Below are 22824 nucleotides of genomic sequence, written 5' to 3' on the forward strand. Positions count from 1 at the left end.
TTCTCTGATGTCTTCCTGCATCTATACAGGTTGATCTGATTTATTTCATTCTTTTTCATCTGTGCATGTGTAAACGCAATTAAAATTGTAGAGAACAGAAGTTATGTCTGGTCAAACATGAGCAGAAGACAATAACTGGAAGTTTAACTCTACCATCATTATATATGTCCAAACTCCGAAAGAAATCTAATAACGGACTGGAGCATCTAAACCAGGGTTTTTCTATTATTGCATTTTTAAGTGCATGTAAATGTGTCAGATCTGATTATTACAATTATCTGATTACTCCCAGTTATCAGACTTTTATGGTCATGTAAACAGACTCACTGTTACATAAAGGCCCTGGTCAAAGTCAGTCAGTTCAGTATGTTTTGCTCCTTCTAACACATCTGCTTTGAAAACTAAATGTTCACTTTCTGCCTAATATATTAAACCCAGTGAAAGGTGCCATCATAAAATAATCAGTATTATTAGCACTTCTCCTGTCAGTGGATATAATGTTATGGCTGATGGGAAGCTAACAGGTCTGTTTATCTGTTTATTCCACTGGTCCATGCTTACTTTGATTCCACTCACATCCTCTGTGCCTCCTCTTACACCAAATGTCTATTTTCTCATCAGGGGATTTAACATTTTTGGATAATATCATGCAAAAAATTAGCAGGTTGTACACATGCTCTGGTGTCTCATCTAATCATATCAGTTAATTATAGTTCAGTCAAAAAAAAAAAAAAAAAAAAATTGTCACGATCAACCATAAATCAGGTCATGATCCTTTGTAAGAACCAAATTATTTTGATATTTCAGTTTCACACCGATCTGTGTATAATGAGCTGTACTATATTTATTTATTTATTTATTTATTTATTTAAGGATCCCCATTAGTCTCTACCAAAGCAGAGCTACTCTTCCTGGAGTCCATTCCCAATATTAAAGTATTACAATTTTTTCATTACGAAGCACATAAACAGAAAAAAATAAAACAAAACATAGTTACGTTAATTTAGCATTGTCTCATTATTGATTACAGATTTCTTAAGATTTGTTTTAAAAACAACATGATTACTTCTCAGTATAAAAATATTACACTTTATGCATTTACAAAGCACATAGACCAGGGGTGTCAAACTCATTTTCTTCCGGGGGCCACATTCAGCCCAATTTAGTCTCAAGTGGGCCGGACCAGTAAAATAATAGCATGATAGCCAATAAATAATGACAACTCCAAATTGTTTTAGTGCAAAAAACTAATATTCAATTATGTCAATATTTACATTTACAAACTATTCAAACAAAAAGGATGTGAATAACCTGAAAAAAATGAAATTTGTTAAGAAATATAAGGACAATTTTAACCATTTTATGCCTTGACATCATTTTTTATACATATGCATTACAGATCAGATCTACAATGGCACAAAACAATTAATAACAGGCAGAATATTGTTAAAATTGCTCTTAATTTTCTTTAGACATTTCAGATTGTTCATATTTGTTCAGGTTATTCACATTTTATTGTTACAGGATAGTTTGTGAATGTGAACATTTTCATAATTTAATGTTTTTTGCACTAAATCAAAGAGAAAAAAATTGGTGTTGTCATTATTTATAGGTTATTATGATATTATTTTTGACTTTGATGCCCTAGCTTGCATTTTGCAAATTCATTCCGCCGGCCGGATTGGAACCTTTGGCGGGCCGGTTTTGGCCCCCGGGCCGCATGTTTGACACCTGTGACATAGACAGATTATAATACTGTCAGTGCTCAGTTAACCTTTCCTGTGTTAAACTCCATCAGCTCTGCTTATTGTGAATGCTGCTTTCATAGTGCTTTTAGACAGTCATTATTCTCAGCAAATTAAAAGTTATTTTCTATTTGAACAAACCGCGGCTCATCCTCTCATAAGCAGCTGACCTTATGGTTTCACTAATCTCCTTGCAGAGTAAACAAACCCTATATCAAGCACATTCTAGCAGCTGCAGTTCTGTAATGGAATTTGACCTATAAAGACCCAGTGCTACTTATGTGACAGTTCCAACATTTTTTTTTTTTTTTATTATTACCCCACTGACCCAAAGGGGAGGCAAGGGGTATTGTTTTTGGTTCAGTTTATTTGTTTGTTAACACTCTAGTAGCAAAACTCTTGGTTGAATAAATACCAAATTAGGTTTATAGATTACCAGTGACCCGGAATAGATCTGATTATATTTTGGGAACAGTAGGTCAAAGTAAAATTTTTTTTAATGAATTTTTAATATCTTTTCCCCCCCATTTACTTATAAAGGGTGAATTTTCAAAGGTCTGTAGCAGCAAATCTATTGGTTGAAATTATACCAAATTGGGTTTAGAGACTGCAAGTGACCCAGAAATAGATGTAATTACATTTTGGGAGAAGTAGGTTGAAGTTCACATTTTTGATGAATTCCTTAAATCTTTTTTTCCCCCCATTTACTTATAATATGCAAGAATTCACATCTGTAGTAGCAAAACTATTGGTTGAATTCAAACCAAACTGGGTTTATAGATTGCCAGTGACCCAGAATAGATGTGATTACATGTTAGGAACAATAGGTCAAAGTTTTAATGAATTTTTAAAATCTTTTGTCTTTCTTCTCCCATTTACTTACAATGGGCAAAATTTCAAATGTCTATAAAAACATCAATTTTGTTTTAATTTACTTCAAACTTGGTACATATATAGAGGCAGTTGATACGCTGACATCACCACATGCATAGACATGATGACATCAGCTGGATCGAGGCCAAAATAAGGTACAATACATTCGAGGGGTGGGGTTTGTTGCGCCTGGCACCACTTGTACTTAACTTTTCTTAAGTGATTTATGAACATTTATTATTATATTATCCTCTATATTTTGCATTTTTTCAGTGAAAATCTGGCATTTTCCTATATTTAATGTACTGATCATGTAGATGTTCAGAAAAGCTCAGATTAAAGTTGCACAGAGAAAACTGAAGAAAAATTTACTTTTCCAGCAAAGATATCAATAACTGAACATAAACCCAGTGTCTCCATCCACTGTCACTGATCCAACTTCATGGGTTTTACTGGTGAATCAAGATGATGGCGTTTCCACGTTCACTACAGATCCTCTGAATGTACAAATGGGTCATATCTGATGAGCATGACAAGATGACAAACTATTTTACACCAATTATTTACATATATTGATAGAATTAGTGGATCAACAGGTATTAAACCGTTTAGATCAGTAGATGGTTTTGGTTGCTGTTTGCTGTTTGGGTCTTTATGGGTTAATGGAGTTTCTTTTCCTTTCATAAAATATTTGTTTGGTCAGTGAACTAAGCCACTTCTTCCACTCCACCACTCCTTTGTTGTAATTCGTTTTCATTAAAATCAAAATCTAGTATTTCAAAATTTTAGAAAATACCATATTTGAGTGTTTCTGAAGATAAAAAAAATAAAGATTTATATCCCAGAAATCCTGAACTTTTGAAATATATGTACATTTATCCACTAAATATTTGGTCTGGGATCTTTTCACACAATTGCTGCATCAGTGCGGAGTGGTGTGGATGTGACCAGCCTGTGGAAGTGCTGTGGTATTATAGAAGGGCAGGTTGGTTTGATAGTGGCCTTAAACTCATCTGGAGTGGTGGATCCGGTCCCTCAGCTTCTGTTTTACAGTATCACATAGATTCTTTCTGGGGGTCTGGTCAGGCGTGTTGGCCCACCAAACAAACACAGTGGTACAATGGTCAGCTCTGAGTATTTTGGGCTGTGAGTAGATCTGAAGTCCTGTTTGAAAAACAAATCATCATCTCCATAAAACCTGTCAGCAAAAGGAAACATGACATGCTCTAAAACCTCATGGTAGATGCTTGTGTTGAACTGTGGACTTGATGGCACACTGGACTGACACCAGCAGATGACAGGACATCCCAAACCACCACTGACTGTGGAAACTTCACACTGGACTGAGCAGAGGCTCACATTCTGTGCTCATCCTCCAGACTCTGGGATCTTGAGTTCCAAATGAAATGCAAGATTTACTTCAACCTGAAAAGACGACGTTGGACCATCCAGCAGCGATCCGGGTCTTTTTGTCCTTGGTCCAGGGTAGACTCTTCTGATACTCGCTCTGAACCAAAGTGTCCTGACATTAGGAATGCGACAATTGCAGCACATTTCAATAATTAACCTATAAAGATTCAGCGCTACTTTTGTGGAAGTTCCCAAATGATTTTTTCTCTATGTTTAGCATTTCTTCAGTGAGTTATCACAATTCAGAGAGTTATCACCATTTATTATACTATTATGCTCTGTATTTTGCATTTTTTCAGTGAAAATCAAGTATTTTCCCATATTTAATTTACAGATCATGTAGATGTTCATAAAAGCCCTGATTAAAATTGAGGGTAATTATATCAGGAACAGAGAAAACTGAAGAAAAAAATGAGTTTTTCTGCAAACATGTCAATAACTGAATGTATATTCAAGTGTCTCCATCCACTGTCATTGATCCAGCTCCACGGGTTTTACTGGTGAATCAATGCTGTAGAAGATGACGGTGTTTCCACGGTAACTACGGAGCCTCTGAACGTCCAAATGGGTCATATCTGATGACCGTGAACAGATGACAAACTGTATTTTACACCAATTATTTACATGTATTGATAGGATTAATAGATCAACAGGTACTAAACAGTTTGGATCAGTAGATGATTTGGGTCGATGGTGGATGTTTGCGTCTTTATGGGTGAAGAATCTTAATTTGTCAGTATATATTTTACATGTGGACATACAATCCACACTGAAACTGACCCTCAGCATTGAACCCATCACCACACACTGCAGACTAGGAGCAGAGGGGACCATGCAAGACCCAGGGAGCAAATGGGAGGTTAAGTGCCTTGCTCAAGGGAACATCAGCCAACAATTTCTCTCCCGGTCCAGGGAATTGCTCTAGTGACCTTTCTGTCACAAGTGTCCAGTGTTCTAGGCCACAGCTTCCCCTGGTCTTGTCTGTGCCCGGTGGTTTTTGATGCACCAACTCCAGCCTCAGTCCAGTCTCTGTGAAACTCAACCTAGTTCTGGAATCATCTTTTCTTGACTATCTTCTCAAGGCTTATGTTGGGTTTATAATGTGGACGTAACTTGCAGTGACATCAGTAGAGAGCACGATGCTTTTTGGAAGTGGTCTTTCTTTAACCTAGTAGTCCAGTCTTATCTGTTTGAGGTTGCAGTGGTGTTTTATGGCAGGCGGGACACTATGTCCTTAGTAGGGTGTCTGGTCTTGTGCTTTCTGTGAATTTTGTATAAATAAAGTTTGTTGTACACATCTGTGCGTCAGCTTCCAGATGTTACTTAAAGGCTCTGGCTGTTAATGTTTTCTTGCCAACAGCAAGCACACATTCATTACGATGTTCTGAAAAAAGAAAAAAAAAAAGACATATTACACTGAATATTTCATGTGTATTGTCTAATATTTTAATCAAATTTAATCAAACATTTGACAAAACAAAGAGACTACATTTTGAAGCTTTGATAATTTACATTTTTAAAGAAAATCAAGTGTTAGGTTTAGCATCAAAACAAAGTGAATAATATGAATAATAGCACATACAGTATTTACCCCATGGGCCAAACATTAGAGAACTGATTACAAAAATGAATAAAAAATAATCAAATATAAAAAATTTTAAACATTTATCAACATATAACACATTAATTCATGTTTTAATTGTTGTAGGATAAAATATTAGTTTAATTTTAATGGGTTTCAGTAGGGAGGACTGTTTGTATCCACAAGGTAATGAGGGACTACGTAAACACACCTTATTTTAGATTAAAAATAGGAAATGACGATGAAGATGAATATTTGTGGCAAATATATAAAAAACACATTTGTGAAGAAAGGAAGAGGAACACTGTATTATTATTATTATTATTATTATTATTATTATTATTATTATTATTAACCCTTTCATGCATGAATTATGAGAGCCTTAATGGGTCAAAACACAGTAATGTCCAGTCAGAGAGCGAACTTTAGCTGATTGCCATTCCAACATTTATTTCACTATAAAGTAGCTCCTTGTTTTGGATAATCCCTTGTGGTCCAACTAAAGCAAAAATGAATTTAAAAATAAAAATGTGGGTCAAATTGTCTCTAAAATGTCCCTTCAGAGAGATTTTGAAAACCGTTTTTTGACCCTTATCAAGTTATTTTTCCTGGGTGTTTTTATTCCTCTTTAGTCATGAAAAAAAAAACAGTGCAATCGAAAAAAAATTTGTGAACCTATTTTTCATGGAGCTGCAAAAATATCCACTCAGCTGGACATCATGCATTTCATTTTTGAAGCAAAGAAACATGTATTTACTGATACACTGTGTGAAGAGTATGAAATCAATTTTTTTTAATGCTGCTAATCTGATGTTTTGTCACATTTTAACATACTGTAATATTAGTTATTACTCACTTTATGGAGATAATATGCAAAAACAAAAAAAACCTTTTTGTGTAAGCAAAATGGTTAATTACAGTCTATTAACAATGACAAGCAATTGATTTACACTCAAACATTTTAGTGCAGATCAGGTTTATCAAAAACAGCAAAGTTACAGTAATAGTATGAATTACAGTGTATGGGATGATGCATACGGGTCCACTGTGTTGGATGATATGAAACTAAAACAACAAAACCCATGAATATACAAGGGAACAGCTGTAGAATAACTGTCCACTGTAGTGACCAGTATGCATGAAAGTGTTAAAATTATTATTATTATTATTATTGTTGTTGTTGTTGTTGTTGTTGTTTAACCATAGGATCTGTGACAACCTATGCACCTTTTTTTTTTTTTATCTTACCTTGTATATATCCTATATATCATTATTTGTTGTATATTTCCCATCTGTAGTATAGTTAGCCTTTTGTATATAGTTTCTGTAGTACTTTAGTAGTATATGGATACTAATATTTTATCTTGTAGCTTTCACACATTTTTTTTTTTTTTTTTTTTTTACATTTTTCAGTACTTTGTGTGATATTTTACATCCAGTCCTTTTTTTGCACGAATTGTTTTTGCTGCTAAACAGAACAGAACTGCTAAATGAATTTTTATCGTTCTTGTGACAGTGACATTAACCCTTTCATGCACGAATTATGAGAATGTTAATCAAGATTTTTTTCTTTATTCCTTTTTAAAAAACAATGAGATTAATTTTTTTTTTTTTTTTTAAATGAAGCTATTTTTCATGGAGTTGCAAAAATGTGCGCATAATTTTTAAAGCAACGAATGTATTTACTGATATACTGTGTGAAAACTATGAAATAAAGACATTTGATGTTTTCTAACATTCTAATTTACACTACAAACAAAAAGTTATGGGTATTTAAAATTTTGGGGGCTATTTTTTTCAGTTGGGATTTTTGCACAACGCTTTTCACTTTTTTGTGTGTGAATTGAATTGAAACACATTTTTTAATGACCAGATATAGTTTTATTTACAAATGGCAAAAATGACAAAAAAAAAAAAGACAAAAAAAAAAGAAAAAAAAAAAAAAAAAAAAAAGAAAGAAAGAAATTTCCTTAACTTTTTGTTTGTTGTGAACTCTAATACTAGTCACTTCATGGAGATAATATGCAAAAAAAAAAAAAAAAAACTTTTGTTGTTAATTACAGTCTAATAACAATAACAAGGAATTGATTTACACTCAAACATGTTGATTTGGTTTATCAAGAACAGCAAAGTTAGTAATATTATCAATTGCAGTGTATTGTGTCGGCTGATATTAAACTAAAACAACAAAATCCATGACTATACAAGAGAACAGCTGTAGAATAACTGTCCACTGTTGTGACCACTATGCATGAAAGGGTTAAATGTCTATTCTATTCTATTCTATTCTATTCTATTCTATTCTATTCTATTCTATTCTATTCTATTCTATTCTATTCTATTCTATTCCACTATGGTGCTGTACCTGACTAAATAAACATGGCCGCTAGATGGCGCGCCTCGCCTTGTTTGATAATGGTCCGACGACAACGAAGAAGAAAATACCTGAGAATGAGGAAGTAAATAAGCATGAGTCAGACAGAGGAGCCGGTTTCATTCAAGTTTTAGTCTATACCTGTGGACCACTTCTGTTGTCTGTCCATGTTCCAGTTATGGCAGAATTTGGGGAAAACTATAGCAGCAGCCAGGCGGAAGAACACCACGGAACTAAGGACTGTAATGCGGCGGAGAGCGTTTTGGGGACAGGTGACCCCTCGGTGATAGTCCCCAGGGGGCTGCGGTCCTCACATCATACCCACGGACAGAAGAAGTTAGTCCTGCATGTGGACCTGAACAACACTATACTGGTGTCGGACGCGGTGACGGCTCAGGGGACGGTGGCGGCTTTGGATTACTACCTCACAACAGTTACATGGGGGAGGATGAACCCGAAGGGTAAGTGGAGGAGGACTACAATGACAGGAATGTGTGTGATGAAGCAGCCAGGTATTCAGCTGATGAACCAAACTAAATGAACTGGTTATGTGAGGAAAACACGACGAATTTCACTGACAACTCTTGTATTTTAAGTCTATAGATGATACACACCAGCCTACATGGTACAACATATTTACAAGACTTGTGTCAGTAACAGTTTATTTCATTACTCATGAATGTATAATGCGCATGCTCAGTGTGACCTTTTTCCTGACTAACTACTAATACAGGGGTGTCAAACTCATGTTGTGTCAGGGGCCACATTCAGCACAATTTGAGCTCGAATGGGCCGGACCAGTAAAATAATAACATATTGTCCTATAAATAATGACAACTCAAATTTTTTCTTTTTGTCTTAGTACAAAAAAAAACAAAAAAACCCAAAAAACATTAACCCTTTCATGCATACTGGTCACTACAGTGGGCAGTTATTCTCCAGCTGTTCTCTTGTATATTCATGGGCTTGTTGTTTTAGTTCCATATCAGCCAACACAGTGGACACTTATGCATCATCCCATAAACTGCATTTCATACCATTACTGTAACTTTAGGTTCTTGCCAAACCTGATCTCTAGTAACACGTTTGAGTGTAAATCAATTACTAGCTGTTATTAGACTGTAATTAAGAGTTTTCTTAAACAATTTTTTATTTTTTTTTTTTTGTGCATATTATCTTCACAAAGTGAGTAATAACTAGTATTCGAGTATGTTAAAATGTGAGAAAACTTCAGATTAGCTGAATTAAAAATGTTTTATTTCAGAGTTTTCACACAGTGTATCACTTTCTGATGATGGGTTTTAAATATATGTTTCTTTGTTTCAAAAATTAAACACATGATGTCCATCTGAGAGGACATTTTTGTAAGTCCATGGAAAAATAGGTTCATTAAGGCTCAATTACATTGTTTGTTAGGGTTTTTTTTTCAGATGCTTAAAGAGGAATAAAATCACTCAAGAAAAAATATTGACTAAGGTTCTCATAATTCATGCATGAAAGGGTTAAATTATGAAAATATTTACATTTCGACTAAAATTTGCTTAGAGGTCTTATTTCTGTCTTTGTGCATAAGAAATCAATAGAAGTGAATCCCCAAAGGAACTTTGTGTTGGTAAATGCAAGTTATGCAAATTTACAGGATTTCAGTTCTGTTGCAACATGTTGATGGTCATATGAACTATGTTTTCAGCTCAAAAATGTCCAATTTAATCACAATTAATGCTATATTTTCATGTCACAAAGGGCCTAGTAATATTTTAACTGAATTTACCTGAAAAAACAAACATTCTATTCTTTTAGATTCCCCAGTTTTTCTTACAAGATTATATACTACATATCACATTTTTTATTTTTACAGGTTGCAATATGGAGTATGGTGCTGATCCATCCTGCTTATGTTTACGCAAATACATACATTAAGAATGTCACACGTCACTTTTTAAATCAACAGTTTTCTAATAATAAGCATTTTTATAAAGAAATATCAATTCTATATTGTTATTTACTCTTTGGTATGATGATAAACTACACAATAAATAATTATGATACTAGTTTTTGCACAGGGATCATTTGTGGAAACGGTGACATGGCTGCCGAGCATCAGTATGATGGGATCCGTAACAACCATGTCACATCCGTCCACTGCCACATTTTGTGTTTTTGTGTCAGCTGTTATTGTTTTAGATCCACAATACTAACATTTATGAATAAGAGGAGAATTAGCAATAGTAAGTATATAAGTTTATTACTAATACAGTACTGGTACTGACCAGATCATCATGGGTAATGTCACGTCCGTCCACCAGCAAAAGTTTTCACATACACGTGCTATTCAAAATCCAGTATTTCTGGAAATATAGCTTCCACTGTCAAATAATATCAGTAGTCTGTGCACAAATGTGAATAAGTGAATGTGAATAACCTGAAATAACTGTAATTTCCAAAGAAAATTAAGTGCAGTTTTAACAATCTTATGCCTCAACTTGTCATTTATACACAGGGTGCTTGCACTTAAAAAGTCTGTAATTTTGTGTGAAAGTCTTATAAAGTACAGAAAAAAGGTTCTTTCATAGTCGAATTTTAGAGTATGCTCAAAGGCACATAATCTTGTAAGGTAAGAAATACATGAGGAAAGCATGTAAAAAAACTTGATCTGATTTCACTAATCAGTCGGCACTGGAATGCTACTAGTGAAACTTGTGTGATATTCATGCACTCTTATGATTTTCATATGTTTTGAAAACATTTCTGTCAGTAAAACATAATTTACTTTGAATTATACATTCATTCATTCATACATTTATTAATATAAAGTTTTCTACTACACACAACAGGTACAATCTCAACTGAAAAAGTAGGCACACAAGTATAAAAGTACATAAAGTCAAGGTCTTGGGGAAAAAAACGGCAGTTTTGAAAAAGTCTGGAATTTTAATTTGGATAAAGGGCAAGCACCCTGATATGTGTGCATTACAGATCGGATCTACAAAGACACAAAATATTTAATAACAGGCAGAATACTGTTACAATTGCACTTAATTTTATTTCAACATTTCAGGTTCATATTATTATTAAAGGATAGTTTGTTAATGTAAATATTTTCATAATTTACTGTTGTTTTTTTTGCACTAAACAAAAAGTAAGATTTGGAGTTGTCTTTAGATTAATGCATAGTGTATTTTTATTTTTTTTCCACATTAAACTAAGAAGAAATTCAGAGTCAATTAGAGATTATCATGCTGTTATTTTAATTGAGTTCACAACTGGGCTGAATGTGGCCCCTGAACTAAAACCAGTTTGACATCCTTGACTGTTATTAGTGTAAACAAACAATTTGTATTATGTCTTAAATGCATTTGTTCATGTTTTTAATTCAGTTCAATTTAATTTAATTTAATTTAATTGTAGAGCCCAATATCACAACAAGGTCACCTCACAATTTGTTGAATATGCAAATAAGTAAACAGTCAAATAATTAGTTAGTTAAATGGTTGATGAAGCAAATGGATTAATGGATGGATGCATTTTACCAGGCTGACATCACCTTTAATTTGTGGTGTCGTCATTATAGTCAATTATGTTTGTTCTTAGCTTTTCACAGGTGTTCCTATGCAGCTCAGGCTCAGTGTACTTTTAATTAATTCAGTCAAATTTCATCCTCCCTTCATAGGAAAGTGGGAGTGGCTCAGTGATGCTCCGTCCCTACTGCCACCATGTGAGGGTGCAGTTAGTTACTACTCCCAGTTTGGACGGACACCGGGTTTCACCTCTTCTGCTGGGCGCTGTTTCCGTGGGATTCTGGATGAACATCTGGGTCTTCTTCGCTGGCCAGAGGGAGTCAAGGCAAGAATCCGTCAACAGAGATGTTTGTCTAAGCACGGCCACATTCTGCTACAACAGCAGACAAATCTGTCTATGAGTTTTAGAGTTGCACAATATATCATTTGAGCATCGTCATTGCAATGTTTGTGTGTGTAACAGTCACATTGCAAAGTCCTGCAATGTAGGAGGTAAATGAACTCAATGTGTTTTCATCTAATTTCAACCTGGGTACCTGACACACACTGCGCGCAGCGATCCACCAATCACAATCGTTCTTAATCAGTTTGCCAAAGTAGACCATGCCCCAGCACATGGAGTGAGTCGCTGGTAACAACTTTAAAAAATGAGCAACGAACAAGAGAAAAACACCAAAAACGAAGACTCGGTGCCAAAAAGAAAAGCACCATCAGTTATCTGGAATTATTTCGGCTACAAGAAGGATGATATTGAAACACATGTTCTGTGTCAGCAGTGTGTTAATGCACCTGTCACCACAACGAGAGGAAACACAACTAATTTGTTTGGCCATTTACGGCGGCACCACACAGTGATTATATCCCTGAGTATTTTTTTATATCACAGGGTTAAAAAAACCTCGCAATGTCAGTTTTTTCCAATATCGTGCAGCCCTAATGAGTATCACTGTTAATTTTAGCTGTAATTTTCTTTCCTCCTTGACCTTTTGCCTCCTGCAGGCAGACAGAGAGCTGTCTGTAAAGGGAGAAGATGGACAACTGTACCACTGGATCCTGCCCTCCTTCTTCCAGCTGCTCAAAGACCTGGTGCAGGAGGGAAGGGAGTTTGCCGTCCTGTTTCGTACATTTGGAACTGACCTACCTCGTGTGCTGAGTGCAGTATCTAGAGCACTGAATGAAGGGGCTCACCCACTGTTCCCTGACCTGCCTGATCTCAAGGTAAAAGGTCACATTAACATCACAAAGATAGAAGAGATAACTCTACCTAAACTGAACAAAACATTCTGCCTTTTACTTATATCTGTTCAGAGGTTATGTTGAATGTATATAATGTTTTGTTAAATTATGGGTCCGATCAAGCGAAAGTGAACATCAACATGAAAAAGTAAATTTGCACACATTGTTTATCAAGTGGGCTCATTTTTTTTAGCTAAAGATGTCTATTTTATGGAACTGTTATACTTTTTAAAATTCCACTTGTAGAAAAAAAGTTAGAAACTGATTTTATCGATTTTACTTTTTACACCATAGCCATAGCTTGAATTTGATGCTAAAAATTATATCTAAAAAATGTATTCAATCTGTTGAGTATATAGATCACTGTTAAGTTTCAAGTATTAGATTTTCATTATTTTGTGAATATTATTGATACAGGGTGACACAAAAAAACGGGAACTTTTTAACAATCCAATAAAAGCAAGAGTGATGGAAGAAAAATATTTTATTCATAGTAATTGAAACCTTAAAACATGCCATTTAAGAAACAATGATGGAATTTTCATTTTTAAAAAATTACTTCCTGTAGATGGCGTCCTCCTGTACGAATGCATTCTTGAAATCTGCTGTTGAGATTCCTCATTGAGTGCTGCAACATCTGAGCTGGGATGCTGTGAATTTCACCCCGAATTCTCTGTTTTAACTCATCCAGAGTTCTTGGTTGAGTCGTGTACACTTTACTCTTGAGATAGCCCCTCAAGAAAAAATCAAAAATGTCGGAACTCCCTCTGCGCAGCTGTCAAACTATCACCGTTTTTATAAAACATTTTTATGGCTAACGCACGCTGTTGCCCGCTCCACTGACCCATGGTTACTAAAATGGGGGTGTGTTTACTTGCTCAAGGTCACTGTCTCGCAGTGCTGCCACTTGCTCATGTCTGCCAATATGCACTTCAAAAATTCTGTTTTTTTTGGGTCACCCTGTATTTTTGCTTAAAAGGCTCTGTCCACGTGTTATCACAAAAATACCAATTTTTAAATTTCAAGTTACTTCTAATTCCGATATTTGAGTGAAACTTTCAGAAAGTAATGATCTTTTGATACATTTTGGGTGATGCATACGATGGTAAAGAGTTGTCCAGGTGTTACTATGGCAGCCTGTCCACGTGTTACCACATTCTCATGTTAATAAAACAGAGACTTTTTAATATTTTACTCCAAAATGTATTTTCACCATAGTTGAACATAATATGTAAAAGTTTTTGTCTTCCTTTATATCAATTTCTGTCGAGAACCACATGGTCTCGATATTTGTGTAAAGGTTAAAAAAATTTATGTCCATTTCAAGTCCATGTGTTACTGAGAAGTAATTTGACATTTTTTACCCCCAAATTTTATCTCCCCAAATTTTTGTTATACATAATGTTAAAGTGCTTATAAATATCTATTTAAATATGTGTAATACATGTATATAAGTTATTCTGCTTACATGACAGAGACTGTTGAACACCAAATGTGTCCATGTGTTACCGCTTGATTAGACCCTTATGTTAACAACACTTTACATCCTAGGATCACTTAAAGTGTATGTGGAAAGTGTTGATGCAATGGTGTGAGCTTTGAAAATGTTCAATGCTGACTACCTTACAAGTACAGTACACATATACAAATCTGACCCCAGTCCTAGTATCAAGGGGTCAGTAGCAGAATACGTCACATTCTACTGCCACAACCTCATTTTATACCAGTTCTCTTTTTTTTCTACAGATGCATCTGTAAATATGTGTGGGATACAATCTTAAAAAGACACACAGTCATTTAGATAAATAGAACAGAATGAAAAGTGCAGAACAGTGAGTACTTAAACAACAGGCCAAACTGGTTTAAATGGTTTAAACACAGACCCATCCTCTTATAAACACCATCCATCAGTGTCTGTGCAGAGCATCTGGAAGCTATATAGGGTTTCTGCACTCTTTAAAATCCAATAATCTTAATTTTAGGTCTCTGAAACTGGATTTTGGCAGGGCTTAAAATTTGGCTGGAGTTGCATCAACCCTTTCATGCATGAATTATGAGAACCTTAGTCAATATTTTTTTCCTGGGTGTTTTTATTCCTCTTTAGGCATGAAAATAACAATGCAATTGAATTTTTTTTAATAAACCTGTTTTTTTTATGAAGGTAGATTTGTTTCTTTATTGGTTTAACTTAAAAAAATTCAATAAAAAAAGTGTATGAAGGAAAAAAAAAAAGGACCCAAAAAATTGCATTTGAACACTTTTTTCCTTGATTGAAGTGATTTTTTTTTTAATAGATTTTTTTTTTTTTTTATAAAAATATTTTTTGGTTGAAGCAATAAAGAAACAAATCTACCTTCATAATTTTTTGTGGAGTTCCAAAAATGTCCATTCCGCTGGAGACCATGTGTTTAATTTTTGAAGGAAAGAATGCAAATATCAGAAAGTGATATACTGTGTGAAAACTATAAAACCAAAACATTTTTAATGCAGCTAATCTGATGTTTTCTCACATTTTATCATATTCCCAATTTTTATTAGCAATTGATTTACACTCAAACATGTCACTGTAGATCAGGTTTATCAAGTGAAGTAAAGTTATGGTAATGGTATGAATGTCAGTGTATGTGATGGTGCATAAGTGTCCACTGTGTTGGCTGATATGGAACTAAAATAACAAAACCCATGAATATACAAGAGAACAGCTGTAGAATAACTGTCCACTGGAGTGACCACTATGCATGAAAGGGTTAAAATGAATCTGTTTTTGGAAGAATGTGCACATTTTCACAACAGTACTAAAGGAAAACTTTATGGAGTTTCCACAAACTATGTAAGTCAGTCAGATTTTATCCAAACACACCCAAGCTAGTGTGTTGCAGGCCAGGATAAAACAAAATACGTGCTTTTGGAAGTAACACATTAAACCTATTTCTGTTCATCTAATACAGGTTCAGGTTCAACATAATAATCCACTAATTTCATATTCCTTCATCTTTTTCTTATCTATAAAGACGATCAGGATAGAGGTGAAATAAGCTGTACATTTCATTCATAAGGGTTTTAAAATCATGGTCTGAGACTATTGGGGTCCTAATAATATTAATATTCATTCATAATTATATTTTCTTTAGTGTTTAATCACCTGTAAATGAAAATAGTTGTATTTTTGTTACCTTGAGCTGTTTATATCTGCGTAGTTAATTAGTTGGTTGGTTGGTTGTCAATGATGACTTTCGTGTCACGTTGCGACAAAATTCCGAAGATGCCTGAGTTACCTCCCGACTCTGTTTGTAAACATATGGTTTGTTTATAGTGGATGGCACTTTGAAATTGTTCACCATAATGCTAGAGATTCAGGTGAGTAATCACAGAAAGACTTACAAATTCGTGATACTTAGGCTATGACTGAGGTTTTACAGATTTGATGAAAAATTGGTCACGAAAGTCTCCCGCACCTTTAACAACAGCTGTCTGCATTTGTTTTTTGTTATTAAAATTTTATTAGAAGAAAAGCAGGTTATACATGTTGGTCTTCAGTACATGACAGTGAGTCGTAACAAAATAGATAATGAAAAGGACGTAGATAAAGAGTTAAAATAAATTAATTTAAAAAAAGAAAAGGAAGAAAAAATATATGTACATATATACACATATACATACTTACATGCATACATACACACGCACACACACACGCACACACGCACACACACACACACACACACACACACACACACACACACACATACACACACACACACACACACACACACATCATTAGAAAAGGGCCCACACTTTCTCCCATCACAGTATTACAATACCATTTCTGAACTGGTAGGCAGTCTTCTGCATTTTTATCAGTAATTTCAATAATTTGTCTCGTTTGGAAACTCACATCTGCTTGCCCAAAGTACACTTTTACTCGTGGTAATTGTTTCTCTCAGCATTTATCAAATAACAACAAAGATTAAAATTGCCTGTCAAGTTTAATCTGCTTGTGCTGCTGTTAACAGAGACAGAGAAAGAAGAAAGAAAGCTCAGCCTTCAAATATTTCCATCCTCAGCTCCAGGAAAAAAATGACACATTTCATTATTATTTACTATTTGTCCTAGCCTTTTTGTTGAGCCCTGCAGTCAGTTAAAATCCACAACCTCACCGCCACACTTCACACACTTTGAATGTGTCTGGTTGGATCCCGCTGTAGTGTTAGGAGAAGTGAAAGAGTAAATGGAGAAGTTTGCTTGTGGCTCTGCTCTGTCTTTGAGGGTCTGACGTTACATCAGCTGGTAAGTGGAGTGTAATCTGTACAGGGCTCTGTAGAGCAGCAGAAGGTGGCATTTGTTCAGCGATAAGTCAGTGTTTCTGCCCTTGTTTTCCCCTCTGGAGCCTGTCTTTAGTCTGCACTGTCTGTTCAGCGCTTTCATTGGATAAATCTCTGACTACCTCTCACAGTCAGATATAAAGCCTGGTTGCTCTCTATACAAAAAATGTGCATCTAGAATGACTTTTTCCACTTTTAAATGATTGTATACAGATATCAAAATAGGCCTTTTCACTGCTGACTTTCACACTAACTGCTCCGTTTGTAACTCGACTCTTTCTTTGGATGTGTTCGAGGCTACATGAGTAAAACGATGCTCATGTGATGTTCATTGGAAGTGAATCCACCCTTCAGGAGTGTACGTACGTCAATCACTCTCATCCCACAGGGGCTGTTACCTATGAGCTAGCTGAAGCAGACCACATTGATTTTGAGTGGATGATGGAGAGGAGCATGGATGCATGATGGGAGGAGAGGTGGAGGGGATGTCAGGGGGTATCTTTGACCACAGCACAGTGGGAATCTCATTCCAGCAGAATCCAGTCAGATGCTATTCATAGATATGTTTTCAGAGTCGGCTGAGGGACAGAATGTGACAGTGCAGTTTTTGGACTTGAGTTGTAGTTCTTCAGTTGAATCTTTGGTTGCATCAGAAGGAAACCACCCGCCATGTTTTATTTTAGTCTTGCAGATGAGTGCAATGGGAAAATAGCAGCAGGACATTACAGTGTAGAGGATATTCAACTCCAGTATACTGCTGCAGTACTATTAATAATAAGGATATTAAAGTTTCCTCTTACATGTCTACTCTTCTTTTCATCCCATAGTATTATCTAACCACAAAGCACAAACTATGACCTATGTTTTCCTCCATTTTGTTAGTTGGTGCCAAATGTAAGTGACCAAATGGTTACTTTATTTTATTCAATTGTTATTAGTCTACTATTTTCAGTGTCAGTCACCTCACTGCCAATGTTACAAAAGATCATTACATATATTACACTGCAAAAATCAAAATCTTACCCAGTGTATTTTTTTTTTTTTTTTTTTTCATTTCTAGTCAAAATATCTCATCACACTTAAAATAAGACATAATCACCTAAAGAGTAACTTTCAGTGATATATAAAGAACTTAGTTTTACTTTTTAGACAATAGATCTTGAAAATCTTATTTCAAGAAATCTTACCAAGATAATTTTCACTCTTTTCATTGGCAGATTTTTTTGCTTGAATTAAGCAAAAAAAAAAAAAAGTTGAATTAAGCAAAAAAGGTTTTGATCCCTTCAGTGAGAATCTACAATGTAAACACTCATGAAAATAAAGAAAAAACAGGCGTGTCCAAACTTTTGACTGGTAGTGTACAGGGTGGGGAAGCAAAATTTACAATATTTTGAGGCAGGGATTGAAAGACAGTGTATGACCAATTAGTTTATTGAAAGTCATGAGAATTTGTTTGCCACAAGAAAATTGACATAATAGAAAATGTTTTTATTCTATGTGTCCTCCTTCTTTCTCAATAACTGCCTTCACACGCTTCCTGAAACTTGCGCAAGTGTTCCTCAAATATTGGGGTGACAACTTCTCCCATTCTTCTTTAATAGTATCTTCCAGACTTTCTCGTAATAGTTTTGCTCATAGTCATTCTCTTCTTTCCATTATAAACAGTCTTTATGGACACTCCAACTATTTTTGAAATCTCCTTTGGTGTGACGAGTGCATTCAGCAACTCACACACTCTTTGACGTTTGCTTTCCTGATTACTCATATGGGCAAAAGTTTCTGAAAATGTATGGATAATAGTGTTAGGTATGATTATGACATCAATATATGTTTGGTTTCAAAACAATTGACGTAGTGCCTGCTGAGAAAAAACAACTAAATGTTCATTGTAAATTTTGCTTCCCCACCCTGTATATGTCATTTATTCATAATTTTTCTAAAATGCTTAGTCCTCTGGAGGGTCAGGTGGGAGTGCTGGAGTCTTTCTCAGGTACTAGTTAGCGTATACACTGTATGTGTCACCAGTTCATCACAGTTTTGTCCTACTTGATATTAATTTCTGTCAAGAACCGCATGTTTGGAATGTTTGCATAAAGCTTAAAAAATTGATGTCCGTTTCAAGTCCACGTGTCACCGAGCAGTAATTGACATTTTTCACCCTAAAAATTTTATCTCCCCAAATTTTGTTCTACATAATGTTAAAGTGCTTCTAAATACCTACTCAAATATGTATAATACATGCATATAAGTTACTCAGCTTACATGACGGAGACTGATGAACACCAAATGTGTCCACGTGTTACCGCTTGATCGGACCCATGTGTACTTCAAACATGGTGTACTTCTTCTCTTATCACTACCTGCCATTTATATTTTTCTCAGGCTTCACCTTTCTATTAAACCACTGATATTTAACATTAGCTCACATGTCAGGCCTTGTGTTCACCAGCTCCGTCCATTTGTTCATATGATCTCAAAAAACAAACAACAAAACATGAAGAAATAGCAATAAGCAACTATATGCACTAAAGAGTGAAAAACATGATGGACTGCCCGTTCCATTATCTGAATCTTCTATGAAAGCTTCATAGTTTATGTCTGAGGGCTTTTTATGTTTTATCTGTGAAAAACTGAATCCTGTTTCATGTCTCTGACTCATTTGTGGAGTAAAACTTAATTCTGATATCACATTTAATGTAGGTCAAATCAGCCAGAGGCCATTTTTTAATGACAAAATACTTCCACAGAAGTTTCTTTGGGTTTAGTGCTCAGCTCAGAGTTCAGGCCTGTTCTTCTGTTCTTTAATCTCTGTCTCAAACTCTTTGGCTCACTTTGCTTCAGCTGAGCGTGAATACGACTCCGGGCAAAATCCGCTGCAGTAAGAACAGCGTGGTGCTGAGCCGAGCCCAGGAGCGAGTGTCGGCTCGTGATGGAGAAAGAGGACTGTACCAGTACCTGAGCTCGGTCCAGGGCCTGGGAGGCTTCCAGGACCACTTCGACTGGTATGAACAACACTCCTCAAGTTTCTGTTGAAATGTGCGTCTCTACCATGTGCTCATGGATGTTCACGCTTTCCTCTTATCCACTATTGTCTGACTCTGTCTGTGTCCAGGTGGGCTCGGAACTCCTTTTCTATTCATGGGGGGAAACCACTGTGGGTCGACCCCTTTGACCAGGACGTTCAGCACATCTTCATAGATGACAACATACGACAGAATGATGACGATACCATAGTCCAGCCCCTGGTACTGAGACATTTACTATCATTATTATATATTTCATTTACTCACATTGTATTTTGGAAATGCATGGAAGAGTATTGCTGCCAGGTCAGAAAAAAAATTGAACAGTAACAAGTAATGAGTGAAGTTAAATTTTATAACGTAAAGGAATATTGATCACTTATGCAGTTTTACTTCTTTTTGGTCTATGGTGAGTTTGTGCCATTGTTGGACTTGGTGGATGATACTGTGAATAGTTTGTTCACACTGAGGATAATAAGAATCATGTGGTGGTACAGAAGGAAGAATGAGACTTCACATCAGTATTTGGAGTCTCCTGATCCTCTAACATTCACAAACAAACCTGGAGCTGATCAGACTGAGTTTTCCTTCTGTTCAGTCACATTTATCATCATCTGCAAAACCTCCATGTACACTGGTGTATGTAAAGGAGCCACTTCATCACTTTGACATGTAATATTAAGCTTTTACTAACTGAACTTCATTAATTACACTGAATTATCAGATGCCTCCAGAGGCAGAGGGAGGGCGGTCATGTGACATTATTGACCATAAGTGTCCTTAAAATACTAATAACTTTAAGTGACATTCAAGTCCATATCAGTGTGTCATCTGTAAACTATGAAAACTACACAAGGTAATGAAAGTCTGGATAATCTATATTCCTGTATTGATATCATCCTGTGTATAAATATATATGTATATATAGCTATCCTCCAGGCACCTTTTACATTACAATGAGTTTCACACTGTTACAAGACAGTCGTGGAAAGAATTATTAGACCGCCTTTGTTTTCTCCAATTTTTTGTTCATTTTAATGCCTGGTACAACTAAAGGTGCATTTTTTTGGACAAATATAATGATAACAACAAAAATAGCTCATAATAGTTTAATTTCAGAGCTGATATCTATCCGTTTTCCATGGTTTTCTTGATAATCAAATTCACTTCAGTTCTTACGTCAATAGTTATGGCATTGTACTGACAAAAACAGTGTTTTTAGGCATTCCATGTTTTCTTTTCTGTCTGTTTTAGTCACATGATACACACAGGAGTTAGTACTTGATTTAACCATTGTTTGTGATGACTTTTGATGGTCTAATAATTTTTTCCACAGCTGTATAAGCATTTATCACAGTATGACATAAAAGTTTTATTTTTTTAATGTGATACATGATATGGTATCACCTTTTTTTAATGTGGAAATCATCACATTATAATGTGAAAATGTTTGCATCATAATGCGAAACCTCTGTCATTATAAAGTGCTGGTGCTCAGTTGTGTTTTTTTTCCAGGCTTGCGGTAATACACTTCCATACAATGAGGCCTTCACTTCCGTATTCTGAGTAAAATAATAGTGGTGAAAGAAACAAAGAAATGAAACTGTTTCTAATTCGGAGGATTTGTCGGTTTTATTCTCATAAATATCCTTCCCTCTGTGGACATGACTGAGCTTTTTAATTAGTGGTGAGATTTGAGATGTGGTTGTTAAAGATGTAAACATGCTTTAGTATTTCACTTAATTATTACAAACAACCATATCCTTTGTCATGATCCTTTGTAAGAAACTAATTATTTAGATATTTCAGTATCACACAGATTGTGTTGTCTATGTTAAGTTAACTGGTCTATGCATCTGTCCTTCTGTCTTTACTGCACCTGCTCTGCTTATTGTGAATGCTACTTTCATCGTCCTTTTAGACAGTCATTATTCTCAGCAAATTAAAAGTTATTTTCAACTTGAATAAATCACAGCTCATCCTCAGCAGCTGACCTTATGCTTTCTAATCTCCTAGCAGAGAAAACAAACCCTATATCAAGCCCATTCTAGTCCCTGCAGTTCTGTAGTGGAATTTAAAGAAGCTTCTTTTCCTCTGATTACTGTGAAACCAACGGTTTTCACAAAATCGGAGTTTGTTCAGTGAACCGATCCACTTCTCCCCTGGGACTTCATTCAGACAGTATACAGTGTGGTCTCCCTTCGAAGCCTCCAAGTCCCTGAAGTATTTACACCTAAAGCCCACTGTACACCATGACATTTTGGGCTGTTCCAGATGAAAGAAAGAAGCGAAAATGAGAAAATGTAGTGATAACTGCAACCGTGGTCATGTTGCACAGACAGACCACTGTCTGTTGTCCTAGTCATTTGACCAAAGACAGAGTGGGACACAATTCTGACACTGTGTCAAAGTATGAAGCTGCTATGATCTATAGCTACTCAACAACTAACAGCAATTTGGCATGAAGTGACACGTTCATTAACATGTGTGTTTATGTGTTTATGCTAGCCAAAACTAACCTTAGGCTTTCTTTGTTAATTGTCATGGAGGTCGTCCTCCTTTCCCACCCCACACCCCTCCACCTTTGCCTCAACTTTTTTCTGTTCTTATAAATATCTCTTTTGTAACAGGGTGATCATTATCTTCACTTAATTTTTAAAAAATAATTATTTAGGTGCAAATAGATGAGGTTTGCTGATGGCTTTGATTTTTTGATTCTTTACTTGCCACACATTCTGAGTTTC

The 22824-nt window shown here is 35.4% G+C and overlaps 1 protein-coding gene across 2 annotated transcripts in view; it reads left to right on the top strand.

The window, feature by feature from the left end:
• Nucleotides 1-8060: 8060 nt before the first annotated feature.
• LOC115422625 (uncharacterized) overlaps nucleotides 8061-22824 on the top strand; it is a 32631-nt gene continuing 17867 nt past the window's right edge. For both annotated transcript variants that reach the window (XR_003935862.1, XM_030139049.1), the window contains exons 1-5: nucleotides 8061-8445; nucleotides 11655-11827; nucleotides 12502-12720; nucleotides 19899-20059; nucleotides 20170-20302. Coding sequence is in view for 1 of the 2 variants with exons in the window: in XM_030139049.1 (XP_029994909.1) it covers nucleotides 8163-8445; nucleotides 11655-11827; nucleotides 12502-12720; nucleotides 19899-20059; nucleotides 20170-20302 (969 nt within the window). In the remaining variant the exon portion in view is untranslated. The remainder of the gene's footprint in view (nucleotides 8446-11654; nucleotides 11828-12501; nucleotides 12721-19898; nucleotides 20060-20169; nucleotides 20303-22824) is intronic.

This window comes from Sphaeramia orbicularis, chromosome 7 (genome assembly GCF_902148855.1).
Source record: "Sphaeramia orbicularis chromosome 7, fSphaOr1.1, whole genome shotgun sequence".
NCBI lineage: Eukaryota > Metazoa > Chordata > Actinopteri > Kurtiformes > Apogonidae > Sphaeramia > Sphaeramia orbicularis.